General features: G+C 38.1%; 1 protein-coding gene across 1 annotated transcript in view; it reads left to right on the forward strand.

The window, feature by feature from the left end:
• LARP1B (La ribonucleoprotein 1B) overlaps positions 1-23,504 on the forward strand; it is a 147,476-nt gene that overhangs the window by 118,910 nt on the left and 5,062 nt on the right. Inside the window, 2 exon segments of the mRNA XM_081232330.1 lie at positions 18,852-18,985; positions 19,105-19,249. Of these exon segments, the coding sequence (XP_081088456.1) occupies positions 18,852-18,985; positions 19,105-19,249 (279 nt within the window).

Here is a 23,504-nt window from a genome sequence, read left to right on the forward strand (position 1 = left end):
AGGGAGGAGTATTTTAATAGCCTTTTCAGATAATTGTAGGTATTCTTCTTTGATATTATACCAAAGCTGAACAAGTGGTAATTTTTTAAAAGTTAGTTGCAGTGTAGAATCTAAACCATATATAAGTGACCTTCTTCTACTCAGTGAATTTTTCATACTCTGTTACATTAAAAGCCATTGGACTTCTTCCACTTTGAATGGCTCTTTTTGTCTATGCATGCATTTGTAACATCATGAATTGGTCATTTGGAAAAATTGATTAACTGAGTTATGTGGACTTTTAAATGATGACACACGTCAGAATACAATAAAAAAAATTACATTAAAAAAATAACCACTAAGGAGAGTAATGTCAGGAAGATGGCAGAATGGGAAGGAACAGGAATTTGTCTCACCACTTGGACAACAACTGTATCAGCAGAAACTGTCTGCATTGACTATTTTGGATCTCTACAGTCTATCTGAACACTTAAAGCTTCCAGGGGAAAGCGTGTCTGGTAAATTGTTAATATTCATTGATGTCAGCCTTTGGTGTAGTATTGGCCATCTCCCACTGCCCCAGCCCTATGACAGGCATTTGGGAAGATGGCAACCCACACCTCTGGTGTGGCTTGCTGGATCCAAAGTAGGCAATAAGGACCTTGTCTTCCAAATATTGTAGTTCTGTGTTGACTGCTAACTGCCTCTGGTCAACAAGGTACAGACACAGAGTCCGGTAGCCATTGTTTCATCCCCACTGTCTCAATGTCCTTTTTTTTTCTCTCTCTCTCTTTTTTTCAAAAACAACCACTAATAGAGGGAAATTTAGAACATTACCACCCATGCCCAAGGAAAGATGTGGGAAAAAACCTAAGGAGACTTTAAGCTTTTATGTCAGGCTTATCCCAACACAGAAGCAGCCTACAATAGCTGAAAAAAAACAGCAAACCCTGGGGAAGAGGGAGAATTTGATTTCCAGAGTTACCACTTTATAAGATTCAAATCTTCATTGTTCAACAAAAAAATCACAAGGCTTACAAAGAAATAAGAAAGTATGGGCCATTTGAAGGAACAAAATTAATTGACAGAAAATGTACCTGATGAAGCCTGGGTTCCATTCTTTCAAAATGAAGTCTTTAAAACAGCTGTTTTAAGGACACTCAAAGAGCTAAATAAAGGAAGATAGAGACAAAGATAGCAAAACAATGTATGATGAAAACAAGATTATCAACAGAGATAGAAATTATACAAAGGAACCAAAAAGGAATTCTGGAGCTGAAAATACAATAACTAAAATGAAAAATACACCAGAAGGTTCAAAAGCAGATTTCATCAAACAGAAGAAAGAGGAAAGAATCAGTAGACTTAAAGATGGAACTATTTGAATTATCAAGTCTGAGGAACAGAAAGAAAGAAAAAAAAATTAGCAGTGTCTAAGGGATCTGTAGGACACATGAACTAGCCCAATACACACATTGTGGGAATCTCAGAAGGAAAAGAGGAAAAAGGGGGCAGGAAGAATATTTGAAAGAATAGTGGCTCCCAATTTGATGAAATACATGAATCTACAAATCTAATAAGCTTAATGAACTTGAAGTAGGATAAACCCAAAGAGACTCACATTAAGACACTAAAATCAAACTGTTGAAAACCAAAGACAAAGAGAGAATCCTGAAAGCAGCAGGAGAGAAGAGACTCATCACATACAAGAGGTCCTCAGTAAATGTATCAGGCAGTTTCTCAGAGGCCAGAAGTCAGTAGACTAATATATTCAAAGTGCTGGGGGGAAAAAACCCCATCCACTGAGAATTCCTTATCTGACAAAACTGCCCTTCAAAATTGAGGGAGACATTCAGAGATAAACAAAGTCTGAGGGCAAAGAAAAGGAAACAAAGACATATTGAATTAGAAAGAAGAAATAAAACTGTATTTGTTCACAGATGACATGTTTGTATATGTAAAAAGTCACAAATAATTAACAAAAACTCCTGGAACTAATAAGCAGTTATATCAAGGTTTCAGGATATATGGTTAATATACAAAAGTCAATCACTTCCCTATATAACAGCAATGAACTAGTAGAATTTGAAATTAATTAAGCAAACTACTGTTGGACTTCCCTGGTGGCACAGTGGTTAAGAATCTGCCTGCCATTGCAGGGGACACAGGTTCAAGCCCTGGTCTGGGAAGATCCCACATGCCACAGAGCAACTAAACCTGTGTGCCACAACTACTGAGCCTGTGCTCTAGAGCCCATGAGCCATAAGTACTGAGCCTCCATGCCACAACTACTGAGCCCATGTGCCACAACTACTGAAGCCTGCGCCCCTAGAGCCCATGCTCTGCAACAAAGAGAAGCCGCTGCAATAAGAAGCCCACACACCAAAACAGAGTAGCACCTGCTCGCCACAACTAGAGAAAGCCCGCGCGCAGCAATGAAGACCCAATGCAGCCATAAATAAATAAATAAATAAATAAAAATTTTAAAAAGAACAAAATATTATTTACATTATCACCCCCCCAAAAGAAACAGGTATAAATCTAACAAAATATGCACAAGATCTGTATGAGGAAAACTGCAAAACTCTGATGAAAGGAATAAAAAAACTAAATAAATGGAGATAAACTCCATGTTCATGGGTAGAAGACTCAATACTGTCAAGATGTCAGTTCATCCCAACTTGATCTACATATTCCATACAATTCCAATAAAAAACCCACATAAAAATAGATCCACATAAATATAGTCAAATGGTCTTTTTTTTTTTTTTTTTTTTTCTTTTTGCGGTACGCGGGCCTCTCACTGTTGTGGCCTCTCCTGTTGCGGACCACAGGCTCCAGACACTCAGGTTCAGTGGCCATGGCTCATGGGCCTAGCCGCTCCACGGCATGTGGGATCTTCCCAGACTGGGGCACGGTGTCCCCTGCATTGGTAGGCGGACTCTCAACCACTGCACCACCAGGGAAGCCCTCAAATGGTCTTTGACAAAGAAGCAAAGATCATCTTTTTAACTAATGGTGCTGGCACAATTGGACATTCACATGCAAAAATTAAGTCTAGACATAGATCTTACACCCTTCACAAAAGATAACTCAAAATGGATCACAGACCTAAACGTAAAACACAAAACTATAAAACACCTAGAAGATAATAGGAGAAAATCTACCTGATCTTGGATTGGGTGGTGACTTTTTAGATATGACACCAAAAGCAAAATTTGAGAAGGAAGAAATCAATAAGCTGGACTTCATTAAAATGAAAAACTTCTGCTCTGTGAGCAACACTGTCAAGAGGATAGAAAGACAAGCCCCAGAATGGCAGAAAGTATTTACAAAAGACACATCTGATAAAGGACTATTATCCAAAATATACAAAGAACTCTTAAAACTCAACAACAACAACAAACCTGATTAGAAAATGGGCCAAAGACAAACAGACACTTCACCAAAGAAGATATATAAATGGCAAATAAGCACATGAAGATAGTCTACATCATATTATCAGCAGGGAATTGCAAAGTAAGACAATTGTGAGATTCTACTACATACCTATTAGAATGGCCAAAATCCAGAACACTGACAACACTAATAAATGCTGATGAGAATGTGGAGTAACAGGAACTCTCATTCATTGATGGTAGGAATGCAAAATGGTACAGCCACCTTGGAAGACAGTTTGGAAGTTTCTAACAAAACTAAACATACTGATGGCTTCCCTGGTGGCACAGTGGTTGAGAGTCCGCCTGCCGATGCAGGGGACACGGGTTCGTGCCCCGATCTGGGAAGATCCCACGTGCCGCAGATTGGCTAGGCCCGTGAGCCATGGCTGCTGAGCCTGCGCATCCGGAGCCTGTGCTCCGCAACGGGAGAGGCCACGACAGTGCGAGGCCCGCGTACCACAAAAAAAACCAAAAAACAAAAAAACCTAAACATACTCTTACCATACAATCTAGCAGTCACCCTTCTTGGTACTTACCCAAAGGAGCTGAAAACTTATGTCCACACAAAAACCTGCTCATGGATGTTTAAAGCAGCTTTATTCATAATTGCAAAAACTTGGAAGCAGCCAGAACATCCTTCAGTAGGCAAATGGATAAAATGTGGTATATACAGACAATGGAATATTATTCAGTGGAAAAAAGAAATGAGCTATCAAACCATGAAGAGACATGGAGGAACCTTAAATGCACATTACTAAGTGAAGGGATCCAATCTGAAAAGGCTACACACTGTAAAATTCCAACTATTCAACATTCTGGAAAAGGAAAACTATGGAGGTGATAAAAAGACCAGTTGTTTCTAGGGGTTGGGGGGAGGGAGAGATGAACAGGTGGAACACAGGATTTTTCGGGAGGTGAAAATACTGTGTATGATACTCTAATGATGACTGCATCTCGTTTTACATTTGTCCAAACCCGTAGAATGTCCAACACCAAGAGAGAATGCTAATGTAGCTATGGACTTTGGGTGATTATGACGTGTCATTGTGGGTTTGTCAATTGTAACAAATGTACAACTCTGATGGGAGATGTGCTGGATGTTGATAGTGGGGGAAGCTGTTTTGTGGGGAGCAAGGCATGCAGATGGTATGAGGGAGCTCTCTATACCTTTCACGCAATTTGCCGTAACCCTAGTACTCCTCTAAAAGATAAAGTCTTTATACCAAAAAAAAAAAAAAAGAAAAAAATCTGAAAGAATTCATTACCACTAGATCTGCCCAGCAAGAAATGCTAAAGATAGTTCTCAGTTTGAAATGAATGGACACTAGACAGTAACATAAAGCCATCTGAAGAAAGAAAGAACTTTGGTAAGAGTTTTGTTGTAATTTAATTTGTAACTCCATTTTTTTACTTTATATGTTATTTAAAAGACAAATGCATTAAAAAATTACTAATCTATGTTGTTGGGTATATAGTGTATAGAGATGTAATTTATAACATCAGTAACAGAAAGTGGGGAACAGAGGTGTATAAGAGCAGAGTTTTTGTTAAGTGTAATCCTCATGATAACCACAAAGAAAATATCTATAGAATATATATAAAAGGAAATGAGAAGGGATCAAATATTTTATTCAAAAGGAAAAGAAACCACACAAAAGTTAGGCAATAAGAGAGGAAAGGAGGGACAGCAAATCTATAAGGCATATAGAGAACTAATAACAAAATGGCAGGTCCTTCCTTACCAGTAAGTACTTTAAATATGAATAGATTGCATTTTCCAATCAGAAGGCAGAGATTGGCAGAATGGATTAAGAACATGATCCAACTATATACTGTCTACAACAGACTCATGTTAGATTCAAAGACACAAATAGATTGAAAGTGAAAAGATGCAAATTTAAGAGAGCTGGGGTGGCTATTTTAATATCAAACAAAATACACTTTAAATCCAAAAATATTACAAGAGATAAGGACATTATATATTAATAGAAGTTTCATTATAAACATTTATGTAACTAATAACAGCCCTTCGGGAGTTATATGAAGCAAAAACTGACAGAATTGAGAGGAGAAATAAATAGTTCTACAAGAATAGTTGGAGATTTCAATACCCTGATTTCAGTAATGCATAGATCAACTCAACATAAGATGATTAACAAAATAGAGGACTTGAGCAACATAATAAGCCAATTAGACCTAACAGACATTTATAGAATATTTCACCCAGCAATAGCAGAATACAAATTCATAAGTACACGTGGGACATTCTCCACAATAGACCATATGTTAGGCTGTAACAGAAGTTTCAATAGATTTTAAAAGAAATGTCACACAAGGTATCCTCTCTGACCACAGTGGGATGATGTTAGAAATCCCTAACAGAAGGAAAATGAAAATTCACAAATATGTGGAAATTAAACAACACATTCTTAAGTACCCCATGGGTCAAAGAACAAATTGCAATGGAAATTACAGTTGGCCCTCCATATCCATGGGTTTTGCATCCATGAAGGGTTCTGTAACCACTCCTCCATGAATACTGAGGGATGACTGTACTTAGAGATGAATGAAAGTGGAAACACAGCATACCACATCTTATGGGGTGCAGGAAAATTATAGCTGTAAAAAGAAGAGAAAAAAAGAGAAAAGAAGAGAAATCACATTTAAAAAGAAGAGAAATCACAAATCAGTAGCCTAACATTTTACCTTAAGGAATTCAAAATGGAAGAGCAAACTAAAAACAAAGATAGCAGAAGGAAAAAAATATTAAAGATTAGAGTAAAAATAAATAATATAGAGAAGAGTAAAACAGTAGAGAAAATCAGTGAAATCAAAAGTTGGTTCTTTAAGAAGATCAACAAACTGACAAGCCTTTCTTTAGCTGGACTGCCAAGGGAAAAAAAGGAGATACAAGTAATTAAAATCAGAAATGAAAATGGAGACATTACTACTGACCTTATAGAGATAGAAGGGATTCTAAGAGAATACTATGAACAAATTACTATACATCAACAAATTAGGTAACCTAGAAGGAATGCATAAATTCCTTGAAACATATAAATTACCTAAACTGATTCAATAAGAAATAAAAGATTCGACCCACCTATAAGAAGTAAAGAGATCAAATCAGGAATCAAAAATCCCTAACAAAGAAAGTTCTGGACCAAATTGCTTCACTTATAAGTTCTACCAGATAGTTGAAGAAGAATTAACACTAACTCTCTTCAGACTCCTTCAAAAAATTGAAGAGAAGGGAATATTTATTCTCTGAGGCCTGCATTACCCTAATACCAAAACCAGATAAAAATATCACAAGAAAATAAAATTATATGCCAGTATCCCTATGAATATAGATGCATATGTCCTCAACAAAATATTAGCAAATGAAATCCAATAGCATAATAAAAGGATTATTCACCATGGCAAGCAGGATTTATCCCAGCAGTACAAGAGTGGTTCAATACAAGAAAATCAACATTATATATCATATTAATAGAACTAAGGGAAAAACTACATAATCATATCAATTGACATAGAAAAGGACAAAATCCAACTTCCTTTTATGATTAAAACCTCTTAGAAAACTAGTATTAGAGAGAAAATTCCTCACATGAAAAAAGCATTTATGAGAAACACATGGCTGGCATTATACTCAATGGTGAAAGACTGAAAGCTGTCCCCCTAAGATCAGGAACAAGACAGGGATACACGCTTTTGCCGTTGGTATTCACTGTTGTGCTGGAAGTCCTAGCCAGAATTAATAGAGAACAAAATGAAAGAAAGGACATAAAATATGAAACGAAGAGGTAAATCTATCTCTAGTCACAAATAATATGATTCCATAAATAGAAAATTCCAAAGAATCAACAAGAAAGAGACTTCCGGGGAAGATGGCGGAAGAGTAAGATGCGGAGATCACCTTCCTCGCCACAGATCCACCAGAAATACAGCTACACGTGGAACAACTCCTACAGAACACCAAATGTACGCTGGCAGAAGACCTCAGACCTCCCAAAAGGCAAGAAACTCCCCACGTACCTGGGTAGGGCAAAGCGGAGAGATTCCAAAACAGAGGACTGGTGCCGAACGGCACTCACCAGCCCGAGAGGCTTGTCTGCTCACCCGCTGGGGCGGGCGGCGCTGGGAGCTGAGTTTTGGGTTTCAGTCGGAGCGCAGGGAGAGGACTGGGGTTGGCGGCATGAACACAGCCTGAAGGGACTAATGCACCACAGCTAGCCGGGAGGGAGTCCGGGAAAAAGTTTGGACCTGCCAAAGAGGCAAGAGACTTTTTCTTCCCTCTTTGTTTCCTGGTGTGCAAGGAGAGGGGATTAAGAGCGCTGCATGGAGGAGGTCCAGAGACGGGCGCGAGCCGCGGCTGAACGCGCGGACCCCAGAGATGGGCGTGGGACGCTGGGGCTTCTGCCGCCGCCGCGAGGCCTGTCTCTGTGCGAGCGCAGGTCACTGTCCACGCCCCCCTTCCGGGGAGCCTGTGAAGACCGTCACTGCCGGGATCCCGGGATCCAGAGACGGCTTCCCTGGGAGAATGCACGGTGCGCCTCGGGTTGGTGCAATGTCACGCCGGCCTCTGCCGCTGCAGGCTCCACCCACACTCCGTGCCCCTCCCTGCCCCCCGGCCTGAGCGAGCCAGAGTCCCCGAAGCGGCTGCTCCTTTAACCCTGTCCTGTGTGCGCCCTCCGGCGCAGACGCCCTCTGGCGACCTACACGCGGAGGTGGGGCCAAATCCAAAGCTGAGACCCGGGAGCTGTGAGAACAAAGAAGAGAAAGGGAAATCTCTCCCAGCAGCCTCAGAAGCAGCGGATTAAAGCTCCACAATCAACTTGATGTACCCTGCATCTGTGAAATACATGAATAGACAACGAATCATCCCAAATTGAGGAGCCAGGAGTCAGTGCTATGCCTCTGAGGTGGGAGAGCCAACTTCAGGACACTGGTCCACAAGAGACCTCCCAGCTCCACATAATATCAAACGGCGAAAATCTTCCAGAAATCTCCATCTCAGCACCAGCACCCAGCTCCACTCAACGACCAGCAAGCTACAGTGCTGGACACCCTATGCCAAACAACTAGCAAGACAGGAACACAACGCCACCCATTAGCACAGAGGCTGCCTAAAATCATAAAAAGTCCACAGACACCCCAAAACACACCACCAGACGTGGACCTGTCCACCAGAAAGATAAGATCCAGGCTCATCCACCAGAACACAGGCACTGGTCCCCTCCACCAGGAAGCCTACACAACCCACTGAGCCAACCTTAGCCACTGGGGACAGACACCAAAAACAACGGGAACTACGAACCTGCAGCCTGCAAAAAGGAGACCCCAAACACAGTAACATAAGCAAAATGAGAAGACAGAAAACACACAGCAGGAGAAGGAGCAAGATAAAAACCCACCAGACCTAATAAATGAAGAGGAAATAGGCAGTCTACCTGAAAAAGAATGCAGAATAATGATAGTAAAGATGATCCAAGATTCTATTTCCAAGATCCAAAATCTTGGAAATAGAATAGACAAAATGCAAGAAACAGTTAGCAAGGACCTAGAAGAACTAAAGATGAATCAAGCATCGATTAAAAACACAATAAATGAAATGAAAAATACTCTAGATGGGATCAATAGCAGAATAACTGAGGCAGAAGAACGGATAAGTGAGGTGGAAGATAAAATAGTGGAAATAACTGCTGCAGAGCAAAATAAAGAAAAAAGAATGAAAAGAACAGAGCACAGTCTCAGAGACCTCTGGGACAACATTAAACGCACCAACATTCGAATTATAGGGGTTCCAGAAGAAGAAGAGAAAAAGAAAGGGACTGAGAAAATATTTGAAGAGATTATAGTTGAAAACTTCCCTAATATAGGAAAGGAAATAGTTAATCAAGTCCAGGAGTCACAGAGCGTCCCATACAGAATAAATCCAAGGAGAAATATGCCAAGACACATATTAATCAAACTGTCAAAAATTAAACACAAAGAAATCAAATTAAAAGCAGCAAGGGAAAAACAACAAATAACACACAAGGGAACCCCCATCAGGTTAACAGCTGATCTCTCAGCAGAAACTCTACAAGCCAGAAGGGAGTGGCAGGACATACTTAAAGTGATGAAGGAGAAAAACCTGCAACCAAGACTACTCTACCCAGCAAGGATCTCATTCAGATTTGATGGAGAAATTAAAACCTTTACAGACAAGCAAAAGCTGAGAGAGTTCAGCACCACCAAACCAGCTTTACAACAAATGCTAAAGAAACTTCTCTAGGCAAGAAACACAACAGAAGGAAAAGACCTACAATAACGAACCCAAAACAATTAAGGAAATGGGAACAGGAACATACATATCAATAATTACCTTAAATGTAAATGGACTAAATGCTCCCACCAAAAGACACAGATTGGCTGAATGGATACAAAAACAAGACCCATATATATGCTGTCTACGAGAGACCCACTTCAGACCTAGAGACACATACAGATTGAAAGTAAGGGGATGGAAAAAGATATTCCATGCAAATGGAAATCAAAAGAAAGCTGGAGTAGCAATTCTTATATCAGACAAAATAGACTTTAAAATACAGACTATTAGAAGAGACAAAGAAGGACACTACATAATGATCAAGGGATCGATCCAAGAAGAAGATATAACAATTGTAAATATTTATGCACCCAACATAGGAGCACCTCAGTACATAAGGCAAATACTAACAGCCATAAAAGGGGAAATCGACAGTAACACTTTCATAGTAGGGGACTTTAACACCCCACTTTCACCAATGGACAGATCATCCAAAATGAAAATAAATAAGGAAACACAAGCTTTAAATGATACTTTAAACAAGATGGACTTAATTGATATTTATAGGACATTCCATTCCAAAATAACAGAATACACATTTTTCTCAAGTGCTCATGGAACATTCTCCAGGAGAGATCATATCTTGGGTCACAAATCAAGCCTTGGTAAATTTAAGAAAATTGAAATTGTATCAAGTATCTTTTCCGACCACAATGCTATGAGACTAGACGTCAATTACAGGAAAAGATCTGTAAAAAATACAAACACATGGAGGCTAAACAATACACTACTCAAAAACGAAGTGATCATTGAAGAAATCAAAGAGGAAATAAAAAAATACCTAGAAACAAATGACAATGGAGACACGACGACCCAAAACCTATGGGACGCAGCAAAAGCAGTTCGAAAGAGGAAGTTTATAGCAATACAATCCCACCTTAAGAAACAGGAAACATCTCGAAGAAACAACCTGACCCTGCACCTAAAGCAATTAGAGAAAGAAGAACAAAAAACCCCCAAAGTTAACAGAAGGAAAAAATTCATAAAGATCAGATCAGAAATAAATGAAAAAGAAATGAAGGAAACGATCACAAAGATCAATAAATCTAAAAGCTGGTTCTTTAAGAAGATAAACAAAATTGATAAACCATTAGCCAGACTCATCAAGAAAAAAAGGGAGAAGACTGAAATCAATAGAATTAGAAATGAAAAAGGAGAAGTAACAACTGACACTGCAGAAATACAAAAGATCATGAGAGATTGCTACAAGCAACTCTATGCCAATAAAATGGACAACCTGGAAGAAGTGGACAAATTCTTAGAAATGCACAACCTGCCAAGACTGAATCAGGAAGAAATAGAAAATATGAATAGATCAATCACAAGCACTGAAATTGAAACTGTGATTAAAAATCTTCCAACAAACAAAAGCCCAGGACCAGATGGCTTCACAGGCAAATTCCATCAAACATTTAGAGAAGAGCTAACACCTATCCTTCTCAAACTCTTCCAAAATATAGCAGAGGGAGGAGCACTCCCAAACTCATTCTACAAGGCCACCATCACCTTGATACCAAAACCAGGCAAGGATGTCACAAAGAAAGAAAACTACAGGCCAATATCACTGATGAACATAGATGCAAAAATCCTCAACAAAATACTAGCAAACAGAATCCAACAGCACATTAAAAGGATCATACACCATGATCAAGTGGGGTTTATTCCAGGAATGCAAGGATTCTTCAATATACACAAATCAATCAACGTGATACACCATATTAACAAATTGAAGAAGAAAAACCATATGATCATCTCAATAGATGCAGAGAAAGCTTTCAACAAAATTCAACACCCATTTATGATAAAAACCCTGCAGAAAGTAGGCATAGAGGGAACATACCTCAACATAATAAAGGCCATATATGACAAACCCACAGCCAACATCGTCCTCAATGGTGAAAAACTGAAACCATTTCCACTAAGATCAGGAACAAGACAAGGCTGCCCACTCTCACCATCCTTATTCAACTTAGTTTTGGAAGTTTTAGCCACAGCAATCAGAGAAGAAAAGGAAATAAAAGGAATCCAAATTGGAAAAGAAGAAGTAAAGCTGTCACTGTTTGCAGATGACATGATACTATACACAGAGAATCCTAAAGATGCCACCAGAAAACTACTAGAGCTAATCAATGAATTTGGTAAAGTAGCAGGATACAAAATTAATGCACAGAAATCTCTGGCATTCCTGTACACTAATGATGAAAAATCTGAAAGTGAAATCAAGAAAACACTCCCATTTACTATTGCAACAAAAAGAATAAAATATCTAGGAATAAACCTACCTAAGGAGACAAAAGACCTGTATGCAGAAAATTATAAGACAATGATGAAAGAAATTAAAGATGATACAAATAGATGGAGAGATATACCATGCTCCTGGATTGGAAGAATCAATATTGTGAAAATGACTCTACTACCCAAAGCAATCTGCAGATTCAATGCAATCCCTATCAAACTACCACTGGCATTTTTCACAGAACTAGAACAAAAAATTTCACAATTTGTATGGAAAAACAAAAGACCCCGAATAGCCAAAGCAATCTTGAGAACGAAAAACGGAGCTGGAGGAATCAGGCTCCCTGACTTCAGACTATACTACAAAGCTACAGTAATGAAGACAGTGTGGTACTGGCGCAAAAACAGAAAGATAGATCAATGGAACAGGATAGAAAGCCCAGAGATAAACCCATGCACATATGGTCAACTTATCTTTGATAAAGGAGGCAGGAATGTACAGTGGAGAAAGGACAGCCTCTTCAATAAGCGGTGCTGGGAAAACTGGACAGGGACATGTAAAAGTATGAGATTAGATCACTCCCTAACACCATACACAAAAATAAGCTCAAAATGGATTAAAGACCTAAATGTAAGGCCAGAAACTATCAAACTCTTAGAGGAACACATAGGCAGAGCACTCTATGACATAAATCACAGCAAGATCCTTTTGGACCCACCTCCTAGAGAAATGGAAACAAAAACAAAGATAAACAAATGGGACTAATGAAACTTCAAAGCTTTTGCACAGCAAAGGAAACCATAAACAAGACCAAAAGACAACCCTCAGAATGGGAGAAAATATTTGCAAATGAAGCAACTGACAAAGGATTAATCTCCAAAATTTATAAGCAGCTCATGCAGCTCAATAGCAAAAAAAACAAACAACCGAATCCAAAAATGGGCAGAAGACTTAAATAGGCATTTCTCCAAAGAAGATATACAGACTGCCAACAAACACATGAAAGAATGCTCAACATCATTAATCATTAGAGAAATGCAAATCAAAACTACAATGAGATATCATCTCACACCAGTCAGAATGGCCATCATCAAGAAATCTAGAAACAATAAATGCTGGAGAGGGTGTGGAGAAAAGGGAACACTCTTGCACTGCTGGTGGGAATGTGAATTGGTACAGCCACTATGGAGAACAGTATGGAGGTTCCTTAAAAAACTAAAAATAGAATTACCATATGACCCAGCAATCCCACTACTAGGCATATACCCTGAGAAAACCATAATTCAAAAAGAGTCATGTACCAAAATGTTCATTGCAGCTCTATTCACAATAGCCCGGAGATGGAAACAACCTAAGTGTCCATCATCGGATGAATGGATAAAGAAGATGTGGCACATATATACAATGGAATATTACTCAGCCATAAAAAGAAACGAAACTGAGCTATTTGTAATGAGGTGGATAGACCTAGAGTCTGTCGTACAGAGTGAAGTAAGTCAGAAAGAAAAAAACAAATACCGTATGCTAACACATATATATGGAATTTAAGGAAAAAAATGTCATGAAGAACCTAGGGCTAAAACAGGAATAAAGACACAGACCTACTTGAGAGTGGACTTGAGGATATGGGGAGGGGGAAGGGTAAGCTGTGACAAAGCAAAAGAGAGGCATGGACATATATACAGTACCAAACGTAAGGTAGATTGTGGGAAGCAGCCGCATAGCCCAGGGAGATCAGCTCGGTGCTTTGTGACCGCCTGGAGCGGTGGGATAGGGAGGGTGGTAGGGAGGGAGATGCAAGAGGGAAGGGATGGGGGAACAGATGTATATGTATGACTGATTTACTTTGTTATAAAGCAGAAACTAAAAACAATTAAAAAAAAATTTAAAAAGTCTAGGAACTACAAACTAATTGATAGTAACAGAAAGCAGATGGTGGTTGCTTGAGGGGGAAGGGAGGGGTGGAAGGATTTCCAAGGGGCCTGAGGGGACTTTCCCAGGTGATAAATGTCATCACTTTCTTGATTGTGGTTATGGTTTCATGAGCATGTATGTGTATCTTTAAAAATTACATATAGGGGGGCCTCCCTGGTGGAGCAGTGGTTGAGAGTCCGCCTGCCGATGCAGGGGATACGGGTTCGTGCCCCGGTCTGGGAGGATCCCATATGCCGCGGAGCGGCTGGGCCCGTGAGCCATGGCTGCTGGGCCTGCGCATCCAGAGCCTGTGCTCCGCAACGGGAGAGGCCACAAGAGTGAGAGGCCCGCATACTGCAAAAAGAAAAAGAAAAAAAAAAATTACATATAGGCTTAAATTGTGTACAGTTTATTGAATGAAATTATACCTCATTAAAGCTGTTAGAAAAAAAAAACCAAGAAAGAAACTGAAGCTAATAAACAAATTTGGCAAAGTTGCACTGTACAAAATACACATAAATCAGTTGTGTTTCTATATGCAGCATTGAACGCTTTGAAAAGGAAATTAAGAAAGCAGTTGTATTTTCATTAGCATCTAAAAATTAAATACTTAGGAATAAATCTAACCAAGGAGGTGAAAGACTTATACACTGAAAACTACAAGGCACATTGATGAAAAAATTATAGGAGACCTAAATAAATGGAAAGACAATCCATTTTCATGGATAGGAAGACTTAACATTGTTAAGACATTATTCTAATCCAAAGTGATCTACAGATTCAACACAATCCCTACAAAAACTCCAATAGCCTTTTTCACAAAAATGGAAAAGCTGATCCTCAAATTTATATGGAATTGCAAGTAGCCCTGAAAAGCCCAAATGACCTTAAAAAGAAGAATAAAATTGGAGGACCAACACTTCCCAACTTTGAAAGTTACTACAAGGCTACAATAATTAAATCAGTATGGTCTTGGCATATGGACAGACGTATAGACCAATGGAATAGAGAGTCTAGAAATAAAATCTGTCATATATGGTCAGTTTATTTTCTACAAGGGTGCTGAGACTGTTCAGTGAAGGAGAGGGTCATCTTTTTAACAAACGGTTCTGCGAAAACTGTATATCCAATGTGTGAAAGGATGGGATCCATACTTTATACCAGATACCAAAAAAGTAAAATGGATCAAAGATCTAAACTTAACAGCTAAAACTGTAAAACTGTTAGAAGAAAATGTAGGGGAACATCTTTATGACCCTAGATTTGACAGTAGTTTCTTGAGCATGACACCAAAAACACAGACAATACAAGAGAAAAATTGATAAATTTTACTTCATCATAATTATGAACTTTTGTGTATCAAAGGAAACTATCAGAGTGAAGAGACAACCTACTGAATAGGAGAAAATATTTGCAAATTATATATCTGATAAGGGGTTAATATTCCAAATATATAGAAGTCTCCCAAAAAACCCAATTCAAAAATTGGGAAAGGATTTGAATACACATTTCTCCAGAGAAGATATACAAATGGCCAATAAACCCATGAAAATGTGTTCCATATCATTAATCATTAGAGAAATGCAAATCAAAAACCACAATGAGATATCTCTTCATACCCATTAGGATGGTGTTATGGACTGAATTGTCTCTCTGCAATTATGTGCTGAAACCCTAACCCCCCTGCTTGACTGTATTTGAGATACGGCCTTTAAGGAGATAATTAAGGTTAAATGAAACCATACAATGGGGCCCTAATCTGACCTTATAAGAAGAGGAAGAGACACCAGAGATCTCTCTCTTTCTGCGTGTAGACAGAGGAAAGGCCATGTGAGGACACAATGAGAAGGTGGCTCTCTGTAAGCCAGGAAGAGAGGCCTCCCCAGAAGCCAACACTGCTGGCACTATGATCTTGGACTTCTAGCCTCCAGAACTGTGCGAACATAAATTTCTATTGTGTAAGCCATCTAGTCTGTGGTATCTTGTTTTGGCAGCTGAGCTGACTAATACAGATATGTATAATCAAAAAAACTGAAAGTAAATATTTGTGTGGATGTGGAGAAATTAGAACCCTGTGCATTGCTCTTGGAAATATAAAATGCTGCAGCCATTGTGGAAAGCAGTTTGGCATTTTCTCAAAATGGTAAAACACAGAACTAACACATGACCTAGCTATTTGACTCCTAGGTATATATCCAAAAGAATTGAAAAGAGGGAGTTGAACAGATATTTTTATGCCATGTTTATAGCAGCATTATTCATGATAGCCAGAAGGTGGAAACAACACTAGAGTCCATCAGCAGATGACTAGATAATCATAGTAGGTATATACATACAATGGAATATGATTCAACCATATAAAAGAATGAAATTTTGATTTCAGCTTCAACATGGATGGACCTTGAGAACATGCTTAGTGATATAAGGCAGACTGAGAAGGATGAATATAGTATGTTTCCACTTATATGAGGTACCTAGAATAGTCAAAGACAAAGTAAAATAGAGGTTACTGGGGACTGCAGGGAGAGGGAAAGGGGTTATTCATTATTTAATGGATAGAGTTTTTGTTGGGGATGATAAAGAAGGTTTTGGTAGAGGTAGTGGTAATAGTTATATAACATTGTGAATATTTAATGCTGATGAGTAGTACACTTAAGAATGGCTAAAATTACAAATATCATATATATTTTACAACACACACAAACTCCTAAAAAATAACCCAGCACTGGTTTCATTAGATAAGCGTTTAGGTATGAGTGGGAATTACTAGGCTCATGGCGACAAATACAAAGTTTCCAAAATTCTTATTTTTGCATGAAAGCTCGAATTTTTCCTGAACGTTACAGACTCATTTTGTTCATTTTCAAGGAAATGTCTGACACAAAACAAAGTCTGAATAACCATAATTTGTTGGCTATTCTTCTAATTAAAAATGGTATTCCATGAAAAAAACAGTTCAGCTCACAGTTTTATCACGAGTGCTTTAAGACAACTGTTGTAGTTAGTACTGCTGTTACAAATATGCCATAGGCTGGGGAGCTTAAACAACAAACATTTATTTCTCACAGATCCAAGAATAAGGTGCCAACAGATACCATATCTGGTGAGGGCCTGCTTCCTAGTTTGCAGATGGCCATCTTGTTGTATCCTCACATGGCAGAGAGCAGAGAGAGAAGGAAGCTCTCTTGTGTCTCCTCTCATAAGGGCACTTATCCCACTCATGAGAGCTCTACTGTCATGACTTATTTACATCCTAGTACCATCACATTGGGGGTTAGGAATTCAACAAACATTTAGTTCATAACAACAGCCATCATATTTTTATATGCTGCAAAAGTGCTTTTCTCCCCCTAATTGTTATAAAAAACACATAGCATGAAATATTCACCATCTTAACCATTTTTAGGAGTACAGTTCAGTAGTGTTAAGTATATTCACGTTGTTGTGAAATATCTCCAGAATGTTCTCATTTTGCAAAACTAAAGCTTCTGTCCCATTTTGTGACACACAATGAGACGTACTCAAGTGTTAAGATTTCATAAAGTTAATATTTTTTTTTTTGCTTCATCAAGGAACTCTTAAGGTGAAACTGGCATTAAAATTTTTTTTCAAGTACAAAGCAGTGAATAATATAACCACTAGTAAGTAAAGTTTGGTGCCACTGCCTCAGTTTGCATCAGCAGTTGTATACACCATTGTTTAGTACTATCAGTACAAATGTAAACACAGTGAAGAGGGCAAATAATGTCTAAGTATTGTTGTGAAAATAGTTTTGACCTTGCAGACTTTCTGAAAGGTTCTTGGGAACCCCTCCAAGCATCTACAGACCACACATTGAGAACCACTGATTTAGAGCAGTCTTAGGAAGATCATTTTGGTGGCAGTGTAGAGGAGGGAGATTGAAAAAACAAGGAGACCAATTAGTTCAAGTGAAAGAGGAGGAAAGCCTCAATTTGAATAACAGAGTGAAGATGAAAAGGAAAAGATAGATACAGGTGAAATTTCAGAAGTGAAATTGATTTACAGAATTACAGGTATGTCTTTAGGATAATGAAAATATTGCCTTTGTGCCAGATTTTATCCACTTATTCAATTTATATCATTAACCTAATTACTCATGAAAATTGAAAATTTCCCCAGTACTATAAGAAAAAAACAAATATAAACTAAATTAATAATGTATCTGGAAGAGAAGAGTAAGCTAGCTAGTCAGTTATCTGCTTCTACTTATTGTTTTAATTTGAGAATTTATGACCATGTCCTTTATCAACTTCTGAATTTACCCATGTGTTGAACATAGATAGCAATTCATATGTAGATCCGTGTATCATTAGTTTAGGAGAGTTTTAGGGACTAATGCCTTTTCCACTGCTCAGATTCTCAGTAAACAAATAGTACAAATTGGTTTAAACACTTGGTTCTTGATATTTCAGTTTGAAGTCTTTTTCCCCCTCCTCAAACAGCAGTTCAAATGCTTCACCTTCAGAAGGTGCACCACTAGTAGGAAGTTATGGATGTACTCCTCATTCATTCCCAAAGTTTCAGCACCCTTCTCACGAACTTTTGAAGGAAAATGGCTTTACCCAACAAGTGTACCACAAGTATCGTAGAAGATGCCTAAGTGGTAAGAGCCTTCCTTTATATAGCTATCTTTAAAATTAAAACATAATTCTAAAAAATTCAAGTTGTGACATTTAATATCAGGTTAAAATAGTCTTTTGTTATAATTGCCTTAAGTAAATGGGTTTATATATATTCTTTATTCATATATTTTGTAGCTTAGACACATTAGGAAATAAAGCTTACTATATTCTTGTTACTATTGACAAATGCTTAAATTTTTTTTTTTTTTTTTTTTTTTTTTTTGTGGTACGCGGGCCTCTCACTGTTGTGGCCTCTCCCATTGCAGAGCACAGGCTCCGGATGCTCCACGGCATGTGGGATCTTCCCGGACCGGGGCACGAACCCATGTCCCCTGCATCGGCAGGCGGACTCTCAACCACTGCGCTACCAGGGAAGCCCGCAAATGCTTAAATTTGAGCAGTAAGTCAGAAAATGGATTGTTTGTTCTTTGTTTAAAAGAAACCCAATTGGGGATTAATATGTTTCAGCTTTCTTTATTTTATGCTATGTAAAACGTCTGCTGTTTTGACTTTTTCCAGAAAGAAAACACTTGGGAATTGGCCAGTCCCAAAAAATGAATACCCTCTTTCGTTTCTGGTCCTTCTTCCTCAGAGATCACTTCAATAAAACAATGTATGAGGAATTTAGACGACTTGCTTGGGAAGATGCAAAAGAAAATTACAGGTCAAATATTTTCTCATATTTTTACACTTCGAGGGAATTTTTTAAAAATACTAAAACTAGTACGGAAGTAGCCTGATTTTGAACTGTGAAACTACCACGTGATAACTGGGAGAAGGACTGTGTTAGTTTTCTATTGCTGCATAGCAAATTACCCCAGAACTCAGAAGCTTAAAACAACAAACATTTATTAGTTCATAGTTTCTAAGGGTCAAGACTCCAGAAACAGCTTAGCTGGGTGGCTCTTGTTCAGTTCTCTCATAGGATTGCAGTCAAGGTATTGGACAGGGCTGCAGTCTCTGAAGACTTGACTCAGGCTAGAGGATCTTCTTCAAGCTCATTCACTTGGATATTGGCAGGAGGCTTCAGTACCTTGGCACATAGGTCTCCCCATAGGGCATTTCACGATGTGACTTCACCCAGAGTGAATGATCTAAGAAAGGAGGAGAATTTCCAAGATGAACGCTTCGGTGTCTTACTTAACCTGCACTTGAAAGTGACATCACTTCTGCCATATTATAGTGTTCACACAGACCAACCGTGGTATAATGTAGGAGGGGACTACACAAGTTTGTGGGTATCATGTTTGGAACCATGTTAGGGGCTGGTACAAAGGCCAAATGTAATTTGAAAGACAGATTTTTCTCTCTCTTGCCCCTACCATTACAGATTTCCCTTGGATGTGCATATACATCCCCAAATTGTTACATGCTTAGAGCCAAACCAGTTAAGATTCCCTGAGACAAGAAAAAATAAGGTCTCTCATGATACATCCTGACGCACCTGTTCAGTCTCATTTTTTCCTACTACAGTTGACTGTTCAACAATACCAGTTTGAACTGAATGGGTCCACTTATATGCAGAATTTTTTCAATAGTAAATACTACAGTACTACATAATCCATGGTTGCTTGAATCTGTGGATAAGGAACCGTGGATATGGAGAAACTGTGTATACGGAGGGCCAACTTTTAAGTTATACTCAGATTTTTAACTGTGGGAGGGTTGGCGCTCCTAACGTGCACGTTGTTCAAGTGTCAACTGTAGTCCTCTAGGCAACCGTGGTACTGAACTACATGTTCTCCAAATGAACTGAGCTCTCTAGCCTCTAGACATCTGTACATATTCTTACCTCTGCTTATTCTTCTCTTCATCCTCCCTCTGCTTTGCTAACTCTTCTTTTTGTCTAGGTTAGATCTTGCTTCCATGAGAAATGTTCAGGGGAATTTGTGCCAATAGGGCTGAATTGAGAACAGATCAAGAGGATGAGAAGGAACATGAAATGGATTCATGCAAGCTAAGCTATTCATTCTTGGGAAAAGGGAGGAAGGAAGATGAGATGGAAGAAGAAAAAAGATAATTTTCCACTCAATATTTACCTAAATTTACCCTTCTTCAGGTTCTAAAAATGGATTCCTCTTGTAAAGCTCAAATAAGAATCTATTGTTAATCAATATTGTGATCTTCAAGAGGAATACAAGATATGCAAATAAATTTCTTTGAAAAAAAATTTACATTTGCACTGACTTGTGTAAAAATAAAGCCCATTAATTTTCATCTAGAATCTTGATCTTGATCAGGAATGATAGATAAATGGCATGTGTACCTCTTTTTCCCTCTTCTCTGTCCATTACTGACATCTCTAAATCAATCCCAGCATTGTTTAATATTATTCTTGAATTCAGATTTATAGTCTTTCTTATCACAGCTTTGATAGCTGCTGCCAGTTTATCAGAGTTGGCACTGAAGGCAATATTTGCCATTTCTTTCTTTCAAAACTTTTTATTTTATTTTGGGGTATAGTTGATTTACAATGTCGTGTTAGTTTCAGGGGTACAGCAAAGTGATTCAGTTACACATATACATATAATCCATTCTTTTTCAGATTCTTTTCCCATATACTTTGAGTAGAGTTCCCGGTGCTAGTAGGTCCTTGTTAATTTTCTATTTTATCTACAGTAGTGTGTATATTGTTAATCCCAACCTCCTAATTTACCCCTCCCCTCACCTTTCCCCTTTGGAAAACAAACCATAAGTATGTTTTCAAAGTCTGTGAGTCTGTTTCTGTTTTGTAAATAAGTTCATTTGTATCATCTTTTTAGATTCCACATATAAGTGATATCTATATGATACTTGTCTTTGTCTGACTTACTTCGTATGACAATCTCTAGGTCCATCCATACTGCTGCAAATGGCATTATTTCATTCTTTTTTTATGGTTGAGTACCATTCCATTGTATATATGTACCACATCTTTATTCATTCATCTGTTGATGGACATTTAGGTTGCTTCCGTGTCTTGGTTATTGTAAATAATGCTGCTATGAACGTTGGGGTGCATGTATATTTTCTAATTGTAATTTTCTCCAGATACATGCTCAGGAGTTAGATTGCTGGATCATATGGTAGTTCTATTTTTATTTTTCTAAGGAACCTCCAAACTGTTCTTCATAGTGGCTGATCTAGATGTTCTCATTCAAACTGTGTTTTGCTACTCGTTAGTGGGTTGTGAAATCAATTTAGTGGTTCTGACTTACTTAAAAAAATAGAAAATATCAGACTGCACTGAACATAGTAAGGTTAATATGTTTTACAATTCATACATAAATACAAATTTAATTATTTACAAAACATATATGTTTTTATGTACACACGTATATATGTGAGTGTTGTGTTGACTTGGTCACAAGGTAAAATATTTTTCTTACTATTGGACTTAGAAAAGTTTGAAAGCATTTGTTCTAATTAATCTCAGCATATTTTGCTGTTTATGCAAACAATTTCCGTTTGTTCCTCAGGACTTTCTATAACTTTTCTGATCCCATTTCTACCCAAGTCTAGATTGGGAGTTCCTCTTCTTTGTTCCTATGGTATTCTGTGTATGTTTATAATAGCTTAACATGCTAACTGATACGTAGTAAGTGCTCAATAAAGGGTTACTTTTATTAGGAAGAAGATCAGTACTGAATATATCCATTGACTAACATTAGCAGTAGGATGGTTTCAAGAAGAAAGGAGAGAAGTAACATTAATTACATACATATCTGCAATGTGCCAGCTCTGGTCTAAGTGCTTTACAAATATTATCTATTATTGAAAAGTAGGATATTATTATCCCCATTTTTAGAGAGATGATTATAAGCCTAGAATTCAAATGTAGTTCTTTCTGGTTCTCAGCCTTTTTGTTTTCTACTCATCTAAGCTGTCTCACAGTGATTGGTCAGTGAGTAAATGACAACTGAGAGACTGATCATTTGCCCCTGCTCTTTACTCCAGGATTTATGCTGCATATTTAGATTGTATTATTAATGTCATATTTTTGATCTTTGGAATTAGTTTGCTAAAAAATAAGACTAGAAATCCAGATATTGTAGTAGTCAGTTGACCTTTACCAAAAGTCTAAGAATCCTAACATTCCTCTAAAATGTCATTTACTTGATAAAACCTAAAATTTCTCAATCCTGCTTTCCAGAAAGAAAGAAAGAAGCCTAGGCTTCACCCCCAGAGATTATGATTTCATTGGTTTGGAGTGGAGCCTGGGCGTCAGCATTTTTTTAAAAGCTTCCTAGATGGTTCACATATGTAGTCGAGGTTGAGAACCACTGGTATCAATATAATATCCCATAAGAGGAGTATTAAGACAGGTTTGTCATTCTGAACTGTTGTTCCTTTAGTACTCAGTCCCCTTAGCCTCAGTCATACAAGCTCAAGGAATAGTGTCATTTATGGCTACCAAAGGAAAGGGCTCAGGTTAGTGTATGGTTGGTAGTCCTGCATTCCTCTTGCCATCTTACCAAGAAACCTGTTTATTCTTCCAGAGAGACCGTCACTCTCTATCTTGTAAATAAGCTGGTTACAGAGGACATATGCATGCATACACACACACACACACACACACACACACACACACACATCCTTCTTCCTGTGAATAATGGTTGGGCAGTATTATGATACCAGGAATGAAGAAATATAGCCTCTCCTCCACTGAGGCACCCAGAATGACTTAAGGATTCTAAATGAGGGATTTTCTAAATTGCGACATGCTTTATTTGAATGAGCTAGATTGGTCCCTTTACTGCTGTCCATTGACCTTGTCCATGTCCACTCTCATGGGTTCTGCTCATCACCATTAGTTGAAGGTTGAGCCCATGTAGTTTCTTGATCCACTGTCCAAAACTTGTCTCAGTTTCTTTAGATAGCTGTAAGAAGAAACAAATTTTTCTGATTTATGCAGTGATACAATTCTTTTGGCAAAATAT

The sequence above is a fragment of the Mesoplodon bidens genome (assembly GCF_964165515.1).
Source record: "Mesoplodon bidens genome assembly, chromosome: 1".
Classification (NCBI taxonomy): Eukaryota; Metazoa; Chordata; class Mammalia; order Artiodactyla; family Ziphiidae; genus Mesoplodon; species Mesoplodon bidens.